Source organism: Anopheles marshallii, chromosome 3 (genome assembly GCF_943734725.1).
Source record: "Anopheles marshallii chromosome 3, idAnoMarsDA_429_01, whole genome shotgun sequence".
NCBI lineage: Eukaryota > Metazoa > Arthropoda > Insecta > Diptera > Culicidae > Anopheles > Anopheles marshallii.
This window is the reverse complement of record NC_071327.1, coordinates 82,418,163-82,433,642: the sequence shown is the minus strand read 5'-3', so window position 1 is coordinate 82,433,642 and position 15,480 is coordinate 82,418,163. Positions and strand designations below refer to the sequence as shown.

Sequence of the window (15,480 nt, the reverse complement as noted above, 5' to 3'; positions counted from 1 at the left end):
GGCCAAGCCAGTTGACACCATTGATGAAGATCGGACCATTCCGCGGTCACCGCTGGAGGTACTCACTAAAGAAAATCTTCTTATCCAGTTCTCTTGCTCTCGCTCTGCAGACTGAAGATAATGTGCGTGAGTGTAAAGACAAACCGCCATTATATCTCCACGAAACAACAAAGAAACATCGTGGAATGAGAGACCGCGAATGAGAGTGCCTCGGATGGGAAATTATTACGCAGCACCATTAGAAGAAGTATAGTTTAAAAAAAAGCCACAATATCTCCACTCTTGGACTCTCTTTCATTCGGGTTCCGTCTTGGCGCTGGAATTCGTTACTGCCCCACTGCCAAGGGTACAAGGCACGTATTCAAGGTCACTGGTTGTCCGGTCCGCAACTATGGCAGAAGCTCGTTTCGAAGTAGCTTGGAACGTGCGCCGTTAGTGAGTGATGATTACTGCGCGCGATCGTGTTCCGACCGATAGACAATACGTCATGGCAGTTCCTGCCGGACAATATCCATTCTGATGGAGGTGTTGTGTGGAGTCCCTGGTATGGTCTATCCCCCAAACAGTCGCTCGGCTGAAGACGAACAGGATGTAAGTTCATGTTCGTGATAAGCATCCGCTAGCACCAGCAATACTTCAGCAAGAAAGTAGTATGAAGAAATAGAAGGAGAACGCTGTACTGTGCTTGATTGATGATCGAGTTTGCAAATATGGCCCCCTCAAGGAATGTTGCTTTCCTTGCATGGAATGCTAATTGACGATCGTAAGTCATCGTGGTGCTAACTTTCGCACATTTTTCGATTAGAACAACTCAGTTACGAGAGAGAGCTTGAGCCCAAGGGTGGTTTGATAGACACTTTATTACGCGTGAAGACGCCATCCTTCACCCCCCTCACCTATCCGTCACCGTCATCCGTTCATCGATGTTCCATCTAATGGCGGGCATCACCACGAAAGCTTCACTCGAAAGCGTGCTCGGATGATTCATCGAGCGTGGATGAGCGGCGGTTGTGGCTTCGGTGACAAAGACAGTTGCCAACGGACATGCACAACTCCAAGAGAAGAAGAGATAGAGAGCGAGAGCACCAAGTGTGGACAAGTTTACCACCAGCAAACCCGGCAAGTATTCCCCGCGCCTGATTTTAACAGTTTCATCTTCATCACAACCTCGATGCAAATAAAGACAGATCGTTGGGCAGACCGGAGCGTGGTGGCACGTGTGGTAATGTATACAATGCGAATAATTATAAAACTCGCGTCCCGTCAGCGTCATGGTCAATTGCAAACCGCACACAAGCGTCGTATCGCACCGAACGTCATACACTCTGCACCAGAGCTCGGAGTACCACCAGCCCGGTCAAACGGCATGGCGGCTTAACAAAGGCATAGCGTCTCTTTCCAAGATGGATGGAAGGAAGGTGTGGTGTGCAGCGTGACCGATCGGTTGTACGCTGTGATGGACTCCCGAGCAAACCGGATGACTCTGACGTAATCCGACGTCATGGCGAAGGTTAGCGCGTTGGGATTGCAGCAGACTTTGTTTCAACGATCGCGTTATGCGCTGGTTTGTCACCAAAAAAAAACGAACAAAACGTTTAAGCACTTGAAAACTGCTTCATTTGTCGATGAGAAGTGTTTAATTTTTTTTGTTCGCATCGCCCTTTTGGAGTATTTTCAGATATACACCATGATCTTTAACAAGTCGTGAGGTCAAATCTACTCTGGAAGGACTTCTTCACAAAAAGAGTTGGAATATTCCATGAAATTCAATGAAGTCAGAGTGACAACACTGTACAGCTATTACTCTAATCCTGCTATGGCTGGGATAGGTCATTGACTTTGGAAATGATTGAAATTCAATGAATCATCTACAGCTCCACGCATCAAAATAGAAGCGATGTGGTGACAGCGTGGAGCGACCGTTACCAACACAGGTTTCATAGTGATACACACAACACCCGTCATGCTCCGATGCGCACTCTGCGCAAACAACTTCGAAAAAGTACGCGAGTGAGGCAACTCTTAGCGTAACATACGAGACAAGCAACGAAAGGACAGACAAATAACAATATATCAATATTTAGTGTGCAATATTTTACGATGATTCGATCACCTTATTGTCTGATCTTATCAGACTAAAAAAACTTCGTACCCGATCCCTATGTAGCTCTTGAACACACGATATCGTCTCAAGCAAACAGAGGAAACGCAATATAGCAAAGTGCAATTGCCAAACGGGACTGAAGGAACATATGCATTTGACCTCCTTTCCTCCCAGTGACAAGGTGCGACAAGAAGGAGCGGTTCGATGAGACTGGACACGAACGGCGCTCGTCCGTTAGTTCCGCGGCGTAAAGTCAAGCATGACGGCGCCAAACTGAATGACGCAAGCGAACTTAATGGTTTCCCGTTTCGTGTTGCAGTCCTGTTTCACTTTGCAGCGGTAGTTCCTTTACAGTGGTCCCACATAGTCCTTTAACGCTACACTTAAGGTGATGTGCCACAACACTGAGGCCAACGCTAACTTTCCCACCCTCAACTTCAAGCTCTTTCTTTCGCTAGTAGTGATTATTGAAGGTTAGCATCACTGTTCAAAAACAATCCACCCCCATTCTAACATACTTTGCATTGGCTTCGGGAAGGTGGTGACTGTCGATTCTTGCAAATCCGCTTATGTTACTACAACCCGTTTTGGCTCGCTTCTCTCAATTGCAGTTTACAATGATCGGATTATAACACTCGACAAATACCCTCTACCTTTCTCAGACACCGCGAATACTACGCGGCATTAAACAAAACTCCATTTCGAGACATTTTGAAGAAAACAACAGCATAACGACTGTCTCCGCTAAAGGCCAAACCACAGCAATAGTGCTATCACGCTTCGAAGATGTGTAAAAGGTGCAAGAGACACACCAGGATACAGGTATTGATGATGACTAACCAAGCGATGACGCAGTCCGCTATCGGTAGTTGCCCAGCCAGTCGAGCCTTCCTTTGTGTGTGGAATGCTTTCACATTGCGTTTGCATCGGAAGTGGGTTAATGAATCATGCCCGCCCCACTATCATTCGCAGAATTTGGAAGCAGCAAGATAAGGAATCACTTTTGATGGAACAAAAGATGGCCAAGTAGTTTCACACGTTGTAGGTGAATTCATACTTATTTTTATGTCATCAAGTTGATAACGAATGAACGAATAGTGTAATCTAACTCACATAGACGGTACACTATCATTAAACCCAAGAGTACGCAGATATATGTAACATCAACTCTCCAAACACCCGAAAAACCTCATTTGTGTTGCATTGAAAGGTAAAACATATCAACCTTGTTGTTAACAGCATTCCACCAACTTGCTGGCGCCATTATTTACAGCCACAGACTCATAATTCGCCGTTGATCCGTTCAGAGACAAAATGGCGACCACCATCCACTCCAATAAGGTCCGTTTTGGAGCGAGAAGACCTTGTGCGGAGAGGACTTGCCATTTTTGGAAGTAACACGACACACCACGGAGCACCGTACCAGATATGATAAACTTGACGTCTCTCGGTTGGATCCCACCAGTGAAATACACGACGTGACCTACTGACGATGTCCCGCCGGGGCGGAAAGAGGTGTCTACAACTACTGTGCGTGACCTTCCCCAGTGCTCCCCAGTGCCCAACGCAAACCCCCCCACCCCGCCCCGCCAAAAGATTCGAATGGAGTACTTCTCCATGAGACACCCAACACACAACGAACGGAGGCGCCAGAGCTAGTGCGCCAGATGGTCCAAACGGTGCGGCTATTGATTGCGGTAAAGCGATCAGTGTTCTCGGGGCGCCACATCGTTGTGTGAACGACGCACAAGGTGATAATTGAACATTCAGCCATAACGCCGAGTTCGAACACAAGCAGGCAAATCGGATCATCGTTCGCTGATGCGAAAACCGTATCGCGATCACACACGAGAAGCTTTACCAACTGTCACACAATGCGCCCGTAGCCGCCTGGATGCAGCCACGATGGATGGCGACGCTAGTCTCTGTTAGTCATGTACTAAGAGGAAAGCAACCCCGGGGGCGACCGCGTCGAACGAAATATTATTACCATGTTTGGACAAAAGCAAATTATGGTTTAAGCCGAAAACAGGCAATTGACGGTGGAGAGACTCTGGCGGCATAGCCGATCACGCGGGTCTCTTGCGATACACCTCACAACAGCACATCATTATTGCAACGGATGCCTCATAAGGCGATACGAGTGGCCCAGCGATATAGCTGTCAAGTGGGTACGGTTCGCAGTCAGTGCACCAATCGTTGCCACAAAGTTGCAAGCTCAAGATACACTTTGAAGGACCTTTTTTAATGAGGTGTATCGAGACTTTAAGAACTCGACCTTCATTACATTGGAATTTTGCTTCTCTCTAATTAAAAGCCAAAGTACGTCTTACTTTCGATCGTCAAGATCGCGCAGTTCCAACTATCCGCTCACGCTCAGGTTCTAGAAACTGTAACAGATGCTCCAAAACTCCCGAAGCTCATAGCGTTATCGAGGTCTACATTCCAGTTCACTGCCTGTGAAGGAGTGATCATGTTTCATACGTTTCCTCGTCATGCATAGATTAACTTAGTGAAAAGAAGGAATGGCTAGGTGTTCGCTCATTTACACCGCTGGTCCTCTAAAGGTTCTGATTCTCACATTTCATCGACATCTTCACCGTGAAAAACTAAACCTAACTTCGCATTCAATCACGGCCGGAAAGATAAACTATTTCCACACAGAAGCAACGTACTGAAATAGCAGCAAAACGGCTACAATCTGTTTCATTAGTGAGATAAAAAAACATAAAATGCCGTATGTTACAAACGACACGAAGGTCCTCCCTTTTTAGTATCGCACCGGTGTGGGGCTTTGCGATGAGTCATTCGTTGGTCTATTCGGAGCACCCCTACTATAGAGTGACCATCGTGAACGGGTTCCGAATTTGGCAAACGAATCACTTTGCCGCAGCTCCAAACATAGCATGCAAATGTTTTTGTTACGCTTTTCACCTATGCACTGCTCCATCTCCCTCTTCATCCAGCCAACAGCACAAAGTTGATGATTTTTTTTCCTCACTAGAGCTCCACAGCGTGCGGGACACATTCTGCAGACACTATCCGCGCCCCTGTTGCCTTCACCGCAAGATTGAATTTCACTGCGCTAAAGCTTAAGGTGAGCATGTTTGGCTCCTGCTCGAACCGAAAGCAGACCAGATGATCGATTTCGATGCTCCATAAAGGGGAGAAGTGTGCATACGCGACCGTCGTTATACACCGCTTTTCAACGCTTGTCGGCCGTTACAATAGTACCATAGCCGACGGAGCAAAGCGTGGAAAGAAACCTAATCAATCGAGACAGATGAGCACACGCACTCAACAGGTCACACTCGGTAAGCATGTAATTAACCTGTTGCAACCAGGCACTCCTTATCCGACGTTTCGACTTCTCAGCCCGTAAGGATTGAGCTTCGGCGTATCGTACGTCGTCGTGTATCTGTGCGAGCCAGTAGGTTGTTTATTGCAAGAAAGGCTTCCATCATGTGCGATCTACCATTGCGGTGACATTTTGCTGCACACAAGGTATTTCTCTAAATGAACGAGCCTCTAGCTACCTTAAACGAGCTTACATTTCTTCGCTATAATCATCATCGCAAGCCCAGCCAACGTCAGCAACAGCCGAGCTGACATTTCTCGAAGTACATAATAAAGACGAAGACAAAGGTGCAACATCTGTAACGGATTAGACGACTTCTGCAGCAACTTGTTCCAAGGAATTTTGACGTTGTTACGCGTGCTGTTTCATGCCATCGAAAACACACGTTGCTCATTTGGTTAATTATTACGGTGACAACTTTTTACCACGACCTACACGTGGCGCGCGGCACGCCACCGCTTTCCATTGACGCGTGATAGGCATGGTATGTAAATGTCGTAATTGACTACTTCCACCTTTAAGGCGGAGAGAAGACGGGTGGAACGTGTGCGTTCTATTGCAAAATTGAAGTCAAAACAAGCATAAAGTGTTCCAACCTTCCAATGATAATAACATTCTAGAACCTACAAAAATCCAGTCTTAGTCTTCAAAAAAAAAACCTCCACACCTTATCACTCCCCAGCAGGAAAAGACCGCTGCTAGGGGAATCGCAACAATGCTCATAATTTTAACACGGGCGCATTTTATAGTTACGCACCAGTAACTTCATGTGTAGAGTGTTTCCTCAAAAAATAAAACAATAAACTTTCACCAGACTTTGTGATGTTTGGTTGAAATTGTTGCTGAGAATGACAGCAAGACCGCGTACTCCAAGCGACCCAAACTCGTGGCGCTATTGTTTCGGCCCTCACCAAGAACGAGGTTGAAAGTTTAGTCAACAAACTAGTTATCGTTGTATATCACATTTCCGTCCCACCGTGAAGCCTTGAAAAGCCTTGTCCCGCTTGTTTCTGCTGACGTTGATTTGTGGCCCTTTCGACAACAAACAAAAAAATCACATTGCTATGTACTACGCAAGCCAACTTCTTTGGAGGTTTGCTAAGAAAGACCACAGCAGCAAACAACGAGCAACGCATTACGGGGATTTCGACCTGAAACATCATTTCACATTCCGCACACGTAGACGTCCGATGCGAAAATGTGGTCACTCGAAAAACTCGATCAAAGCGCAGAGGAAACTCCAGCGACAGACAGACAGCTACAAACACGTCAAAACGGCATGATCTGTATCTCTGGTGTGAGGAATTTCAGACGGAATTGGACAATAGTTAAAGAAGTTAACCAATGCACGGCGATCGAATCGATCGTTACTTTTGACTGGAATACCGACCAACAGAAAGAAGTCAGCCGCTTTGTACGGGGCATTTCAGTTGAGGGTATGATGATGAATCGTTAGTTAACTTCCAATTTCAAAACACAATCAGGATATCTGTCCCGCGCAAATAGCCATGAGTTCTTACATAATTCTTACATCCATTTGCATTAGAGTTTCTGACGTTAAATGTATGTCAGAAACTCTCCGTAGCTACGAAAGGTGTAAAGGTATTGTGGGCTTGATCGTTGTTCTAGCGACTTGTTTCATGTCCTCTTGCTTCATGACACGCTTGAGACTAAATATTATACTGAACAACTTTTGATCGAACGCGATCTATTGGTAGTCTAATTTGTTAGTGCTCGATCCATCCAAATTGTTGGCTTTAATAGCAAAACAGTACTCGTAAATACTACCCGCTCCATCTAATAGCTCCACACACTCAACAACTCCAACTCTACGGGATGACACATCAAGCAAGTTGTCAGACGAAAGTCTGAGTTTGTCAACTTGGCAGCACAACGTGCGCCACGGACTGATTGTGCATAATGAGAATGCTGACCCTCTTTTCAATTTGCTGGCGTAGATAACAGCACAACCAAGCCTTCTTGCTGCATGTATGAATTAAACAAATGAAGGAACAAAAACCCGAACCGCTTCACATTGGTTCTTTACTCGCTTTCTACCAGCAGCACGCTCCGGGCAATGTCATTCACTCCGACGAAAGGCGATATGAATAACGACTTTGGCATGAGAGACACTGGTATGCATAGCGTTCCTCGATGGGCAAGTTGAAGGTGCTTTGAGTACACCCGAGGGGCACATATCAGAACATTTCAGCAGCTAGCGCATGACTTCGGTGCAGTGAAGTGGACTTATCGCTCCAGTAGTCGAGCTACTCGCGCTGTTGCCGATCGTTTATGAGCTCATGTTCGTTTCCTTTGTTGCCTACAACTGCTGAAGCAGGAACTGAACTGCTACCAAACAAACTGGAAGGCTACGATCGGGGTGTGGCTCACGCTTTCGCTCTGTCGAGAGTCAATCATGCTTAATGTCGGGCATCTTGAGACCCGCGTTTGACCATACGAAATGGACTATACGAAAGAGCGGTATACAGTAGCATTCAACAGTTGCTCCGTTTACAATCGTGAGGTCCTAAGATGGTTGACAGTAGGCACCTATTCTCCGCTTTCAAGACTACTTTATCTACTGCAGAGCACGCACAAACGAAGACCCCGGCGATTAAGTAATTAATGTGACAACAAGCGAATAAATTACGGCACCATTATTCAAATTGCTCTCGCCGGTCACGACAGGTTGACACGTCATTGGGCGGAAAAGAGACAGAGGTCCTAGAGGCGCGGCACTCGAGTGACTTCTGTGCCTCGTTGCTGTAACGAAAGAAACCCGCAAAGCGATAGGGAACGAGAACGCAGAACGAAGGTGTCAGGTGTTGTTTTCGATCGCTAAGCTTTCCGTCGGTTTCCCCTTTTGCAACACGGGTACCGCGTTGGAGGGTTCTGCCGGTGTGCGTAGGACAGCCGCGGTTCCTTTCTTGTCAAATTGCGGAATAATAAAGGTGAATGCGGAAATTGCCGCAGAGTTGCCGAGGGGCGAGGGGACGGTAACAACGTCACGACATACGAGTAGGAGGTATCTCCCACATTGGGCCGGCTGGATCCACATTGAATTGCATCGCGCGCAAATTGATTTACTTTCCTTCAACCGTTAAGTGTGCGTAGTACACCGCCATTGTTGCGCCGCTTTGTAGATCATCAGTGGCAGATAATACCTTTGCACTCCGGTCTTCGGGACCAGTTGGAAGCAGCAAACGAAGAGCAACGCGAAAGGGCACAGCAAGTACAATTGCCTCATTTCGCAAATACATACGGCTCGATCTTAAGCGAGGCTTAAACGCTTGCATTCCACTGAACTTTCCCGAAGCATTGATCAGATTTCAATTGAGGATCTCTCTCGTGTTCGCGTGTATGTACGCGTAAAACAAATATCCTCATCGCTGACTGAAAATCTTCTGCTACAGGCAGAAACCCAACGCCGACGAGGGTGATACTGATGATGGTGATGGGCCTCTACAACCAACGCACCTTCCTCCCCCAAGCGCGCATCAGTTCTCTTCGCCGTCATCTCAGTTGCATTGACAAACCGCCATTGAACCAAAACGGAAAAATGGGTTTTAGATTAAATTGTTTATGTGTGTTGCAGTGCCAACCTCCGCCATCTCCGTCTGGTGACCGTTTTTTTTCACTCCACCTCCCCGTGCCGGGCGTGTGTCTAAACTTTGGCCCACCAACTTCCTGTTGTGCCGCCTCCGCACTGCCATCATGCTCAATGGCACAGCAACACCCCAATGCGCCACGGCAAGCAATAGCAGCGCGAGAAGGAGGAAATTGATCCACATACCCCCGGCCGCACGCTCGCGGCAAACCGAAACATCATCAAACGATTCATGATGGCGCTGTTGCAGCGGCGGCATATAGCCGCCGCCGTGTAACAATAACTACAGTGCAAACCCGTGGAAGACCGGTTCCTCGGCACGATGGGAGATGAATTGGTGTGAGGTCGGGGGGCTTTGTGGTTCGCGGTCTGCAGCCACGGGGCCTGTGTCTTTCTTCGCTTGTTTTCCGATTCCCATAAATTCATAAATCTCGGTACGGGTGCGTTCCGTCCGTGCGTTACGAAACGATCGTCGTTTTAACGATCTTCCATCTCCTTCGCGCTGTAAACGATCGCTTTCTTGCTAGTACCTACACTAGGAACTCCTGATTGGACTTTTAGTTTCTTCCTATATGTTAACAGCACCATCAACTCTAGAGCGATTCGTCGTAACTGTTCCAGACCAAACAAGCGACCTATCCTAATAGCTCGCCTCAGATGCATCCACCAAGTGCGCACAGCAAATGGTCGCGAAAGTTATCATAAACATTATGCAGAAATGACGTCCGTAAAAATACCTCAGAGCTTGGGTACTCGTTTTAGTACGCTGTAATAATATGCATCAGGCGCCGCCAACCAAGAAGCGACTCCGGACGACGGTTCGAAAGCGGTCAACCTTCACCAAAACTCACCTTCACTATCGAAGAGAGTGAACGATAAAAAAAATCCCTCGCTTTTGCAATTAGCATTATTGTCTTCGCTTCTGGCATCCTTTGCACCCGGTGAAACTCACGCGATGCAGCGCGTTTCAACAAACATTCCGCTCGAAAGCGGACAATTGTGTCGAGTTGTCTCTTTTACGATCGTTTCTCGTTCGGGTCCGGGTCAGTCTGATTTATTCGCCGCGTCTTAATTGATTGATACACATCGCACCAAGTGGCACAATTGTGCGTCGATGCGTTGCTGTCTTGATTACATAAAATCACTCCCTGTGTGCTCGCCAATCAGTTGTTTCGTATCTTGCATCCTTTGATTTCGTGTCCGAACCGTCTGTAATTTCCTTCCTTTACTAGGTCGAGTCCTTGTCGCAATTTGGAAGGAGATTTTAAAACGCGACCACCAACCACCCAACAATCCAATCGTTTGGGCAACTATTCCTTTTTATAGTCCTCGAACGGACTATCGGTTCGATAGGTTAGACATTCGCTACTGGATGAAATTGGGTGATCTTCGAGAAATTTGAGCTCCATGACGCGAACTCACCAGTTGTGCTGGTGACCTTTGTCTCTAAAGCTAGTAATCACACTGCCCCCCCGACGATGATCATCGTAGACATAAACCCAAAAGGTTACAACACATTATGAAAGGCTACACCGCGAAAGACACCATCGGTAACGAATAAGGCATGGAGGTATGGTGAGCAGCAACACCAAATAAGGAACGTCATACATAACAGTAGTCTCCTCCATATGCTTCGGAGCCGCCCGTTGGGGTACTTACATATATCAAACCGGAGTAGTATCGGTCCTTGATGTTGTGCAGGACGGAGGCTTCGTTCAGGCACGTCAGCTCGGCCATATCTTCGACTTTGTCGAATTTGGGCGGGTTCATTTTCTGGATGTCATCCTTAAGTACCAGCACGCGCTTGCCGGTTTCGGCCAACTCGACCTCCACCTCATCGCCACGCTCGCCTTTGATGCTGGCAGCGACGAAACCCTGAAACGGAAAAGAACACAACAAGTTTAGTTATAGGTTGAGGCGGTATGGGCATTTTAAGGGACAGTAGGGAGAACTCTTCGATGAAGCATCAATGTCTGCAGTCAGACAAACAGGTTACAACGAACTACTGACCTACATCTTAAATATGCAACTCTCAGGATGGCGACGTCCGCGAGAGCGAAAGGACGGGCAGCAGGGAACACAAAAAGGATCGTTTGTAACTCCTGCTGCCCCGGTCATTGTAACAGGTTCCAGCCATTAAGTACACTCCTCTTTATCTCCCCTTTTTTCTCACACACTTTCTTTGTCTCTCTCTCTCTCTCTCCCTGGGTAAAGAACCTTCCCCAAACGAAACACCTTCAACGTCAACGTGTATGGGACAAGGTCTTCTGGGGGAGACTGGAGTTGACCGTATAAGGTAGTGTTTAGTCGACGACTTGTTGTTCGCCGCACAAACCTTGCCTCGTGCTCTCTACCCTGCCCCATTCTGCTGCCATCACACAGCATCCGCGACGATTCTTATGGCGATATGCCATCATTGGAGCACGGCAAACCGATGCTGTCGTGGTGTGCCTCCTTGTGCTTGACGGCCACTGAATGCGAGGTAATTTTACGCTACCCTGATGGGGTTTTCCATTCTTTTTTCTTCACTTCGTTACTTTATCGAGTGTATTGGCGCCCGCCGCTAGTGAGCTTCTCTTCATGGAGTATGCGATAGCTCCATGATTGGCAAGGACGTAGGTAACGACCTTGGAGGCCTTCATCAAGAGAGGGAAAAAACTTTAGTACGATATGCGAGCGTATGCATAAGATCACTATTTTGAGGGCGCCCAAAGCTGCCCAAAAAAGCTACCTACTTTGTATTGCGCAGTATATTCAAATTTCAACCCCCAATTCTAGTGTACTTTCTTCTGAAGAATTAACTTCAATATTTTTATAAGAATACTGTAAACCATTCAAGATTGGACTTTGGTGTGATAACGTCACTTGACTATTATAAACCTTAAATCGCTATTACGCTGTAGTTGAAATTAATTCAAACCCTCCCAGTGGACGGCTACATCAGCACCGGAATCAAGCGAAACATTCAGCCAATGGTGAGCATCGCAACCATCCTCTGCTGCGTGTGATCTTCAGTGAGCTATTTCTGCCATCCATGACTCATACGCCGTGGATCATCCCTCTCATTAACCATACGTGTGTACAATCTCATAGCAACACACATTTCCTGCCTCCATGTGCTTTATATGCTCAGCAAGCGAGTGTAAGATAGATGCGCCCGTGAGTGTAATGCGTACGCAAAAAAGGTCAAGAAATACTTTTAAAGTCGCAGGATTATCGAGCGCAAGTCTCGATGGGAAAGACAATTTAGTCATCGCTTACAGCATCCCACCCAAATATTGCCAGAACTCTCCTATCCAAAATCTGGCCATCGTTAGGTGGTGACACGGTTGGCGTTGCTCTCCGCCTTTAGACCGATATGTCGACGGACACTAGCGCAAAGTCGAACCACGCTCTAACACGCGGCGTTCGAATGGACAAATGGGCTGTACGTGCGTATGAACGTTATCTTTGCTCGCAGCTCTTTTTTTTTTTGTGTTGCCTTGTGTTTACTTTACGCCGGCTATTTACATTTACAAGTTTCTTTCCCTTTGCCGATTTCCTGTCGACGAACGAATTCTCCAAACTTGTGCGCGGCTTCTGCAAATTGAAACAGAGCGAGACCCAGAGTGTTTGAACGTTGAATTCATGAGTAGATCCACAGCATGTCCACAGTGAATGTTGAACTTCTGGTCCGTGTCGTGAATATCGCAGGAAGAATACAGATTTCCCAGAGAAATCTATCGTTTTTTGAGCCATGGTCCAGCACGGAATAAATGCTTCATCACTTTACCTACTGGGTCACTGCTGGGATGACCATCAATGTCCAAAATGACGTCATCGCCACCAGGGCGCTTCTTTACCACTTGATGTGAATTTCCCGAACCATCATCATCGCCGAAAGCAAATGCTGCTTGAGATCAACGAGCACAACGAACAAAAAAAGAATATAATTTAAACACAGAGTGGATCCGTATTGAAATGATAAACACCAGCATTCTACGCGATATGGCTGAGGTAAGCATTTTCCAAGGAAAGCTCCATAAGCCAATCCAAGTGTTTTCTTCAACCGTTACCGTGTTCCTGTGTGGATGGAATCATGGCGTTGCAAAACGCCGACACCCGGTCATCCAACGCAAGCATACATTCGAGAGCAGCGGAGCATTCGCCGATCTTCCCCGCCGACACCCGGGGGTGGAGGTCAATGTCTTTAACTCTTCTCTCGTCTTCTCCGCAATGTGCATTAGTGCAACGTTAGTGCCGCTGTATGTTTTCGTTTGCGGCACGGAACCGGCGCTAGTACGTGTGTTCTTTCTCGCTTGTTAGCGTTGTGCCCCACAAAGCAAAACCGAATTCGAGTCTGCACATGTGCAACCATCTAACGTCTACGGCCACCAGACGACGACGACGACCACCAATAGCGAATGAGCGAGTAGTGAACGACACCGTCTCACGCGGATGAAATATCGCAGCATGCGATGACGCGAGATTGCATTCAGAGAATTTCACTGCGAGATAAACGAGCGAGAGGGAGCGATAGCGACACCACGGTGACCGTTCGAGAAGGAAAGGTTTGCAAAACGCTCAAATCAGTACACACACATACTCTGAGACAGCATAAACTATGCGCTCTTCATGATTGTGCGACTGGAGCTAGACGGCGACGAACGCAATAGGAGGGAGAGCAACGGAATAAAATATTCACCCACCTATACGAACGCGCTAGGCAGGTATAATAAAATGCCGGCTAGCCGGCGTGTAAAACGTGTATCCGGATACACACGGTCATCTACCGGTCGTCGCGTGAGCATATGCGCGCTTTTGCTTGCCAACAAGCCCATTCTAATCGGCAATGCGGCGGTAGGGTAGATGCATCAAACATTTATGTCTAATTTAACGCTTTTCAGATACACCCTAAACCCCTCAAGAAGGTGTGTGTCGTTGCCAGTTGGAAGATATTTTTTCCTCCAACGTAAGCTTCCCCTTTCCCGTTCCGTTTCTTCGCCCCCAATCAACAGGACGGACTTCGAACCATATTTGTCGATCAAAAATCAATCAAAAAGTCCCAACCATATCCGGGAGGAATACGGGAACAGGAGAGCCAGTGGGCCAATGTTTCGCTATCATCCATCCGGTGGAGTTCGTTGCGCATATTGCACAAACAAACCGCCACACAACTGACACAACACCGACGATGTGGGACACACCTCGCTGGGTGGTTTCGGCTTTAACGTCCTTATCTTATCTTCATACCAGTAACGCGACACTGTACACTAGACAAATCGGAAATAGATAAAGAGAAATAATGATAAACACAAAAAAACACGAGCTGCGAAGGTTGGTGATAAGTTGTAAGTCGCGTATTTCCTTTAGCCACGATTGGGATTCCAAAGCGGGAATTTCGATATTCTCAAACCGCTGGAAGATGGTCTACAAAAAGTTTCAATTAAAACGAAGAGCTCTTCAAAAAGTTGCAGGGCAATTTTTCTTCAAGCTGTCCCATGTAGTTCCAGCATGTCTCAGTGTTGTCAGGGTCTTGGTTATGAGTCACAGGGCTCTAAAACATGATTCGATTGTCGGGCTCGACACAGTGTATTGATTGCTTTCTGAAGCACCTCCCAAGTGGTACGTGTGGTGGATCTGGTGCTGTGGCCCAATCCGGTTCGATCTGATCGGAGATCAGTGAAGTAAAAAACAATTTTTGTTTAAATGTGACTCATCTGTAAACGTATTAAACGTATGAATTGGACCGACGAATCCCTTTGCGAGAGGAACATTTTTCGCGTCGTATGAGTGGAAGGACAATTGAGAAGACGGTTTAGTTATGAGCTGTACGAGCTGTCCGAAGAACTTGGTTCAGCGAATCAGAAAGGTTGGGCTCGGGTGGGCAGATCATGCCATTAGAATGACACCGGGTGATCCAACACCCCGTAGACCCTAATAGGTATAGGTATCTTTCCAGAACTCACCTGTGATTCATGCGGCACCCAAACTAACCGCTTTTGTGTCCACTCGGCTTGCGTAGCCGGATCATTGAAGGAATTCCGTTCCACGGACAAATATTTCAGCTCCGGGTCGTTGCGGTCTCGCAGATCTTCCGCCATTTCGTTGTTGTTTAGGAGATTATTCCCACTTTATCCTTTTGTCCGCGTCAAAGGATGGTTGATAGCTTTCGCTTTCACTTCGTTGCACACTCTGCACACAAATACGCACTCCCGGGGGTTTTATGGTGATTATGAGAGGTTTATGCAGGTTTTAATAATTTCCAATTTTGCTTCGGCACTAGCCCTTCGGCAGAAGTTGATTTTTTTTCTTTTCGACTCACTCGCACAACACTCACTCACGCTAAATCTGCATGCTCTTTTCGGCACCTTAAGCGCACACACGTTGAACTGATAGCTTCCAGCTCTGAATTAAACTGGCTTATTTTGT

The 15,480-nt window shown here is 47.0% G+C and overlaps 1 protein-coding gene across 4 annotated transcripts in view; it reads right to left on the bottom strand.

Moving 5' to 3' along the window:
* Window positions 1-15,152, bottom strand: part of LOC128713723 (myosin heavy chain, non-muscle) — a 34,658-nt gene extending 19,506 nt beyond the window's left edge. For all 4 annotated transcript variants that reach the window (XM_053808588.1, XM_053808585.1, XM_053808589.1 and 1 more), the window contains exons 1-2: window positions 15,018-15,152; window positions 10,729-10,944 (exon numbers count right to left, since the gene is read on the bottom strand). In XM_053808588.1, the coding sequence (XP_053664563.1) occupies window positions 10,729-10,944; window positions 15,018-15,152 (351 nt within the window). The remainder of the gene's footprint in view (window positions 1-10,728; window positions 10,945-15,017) is intronic.
* Window positions 15,153-15,480: the final 328 nt, after the last annotated feature.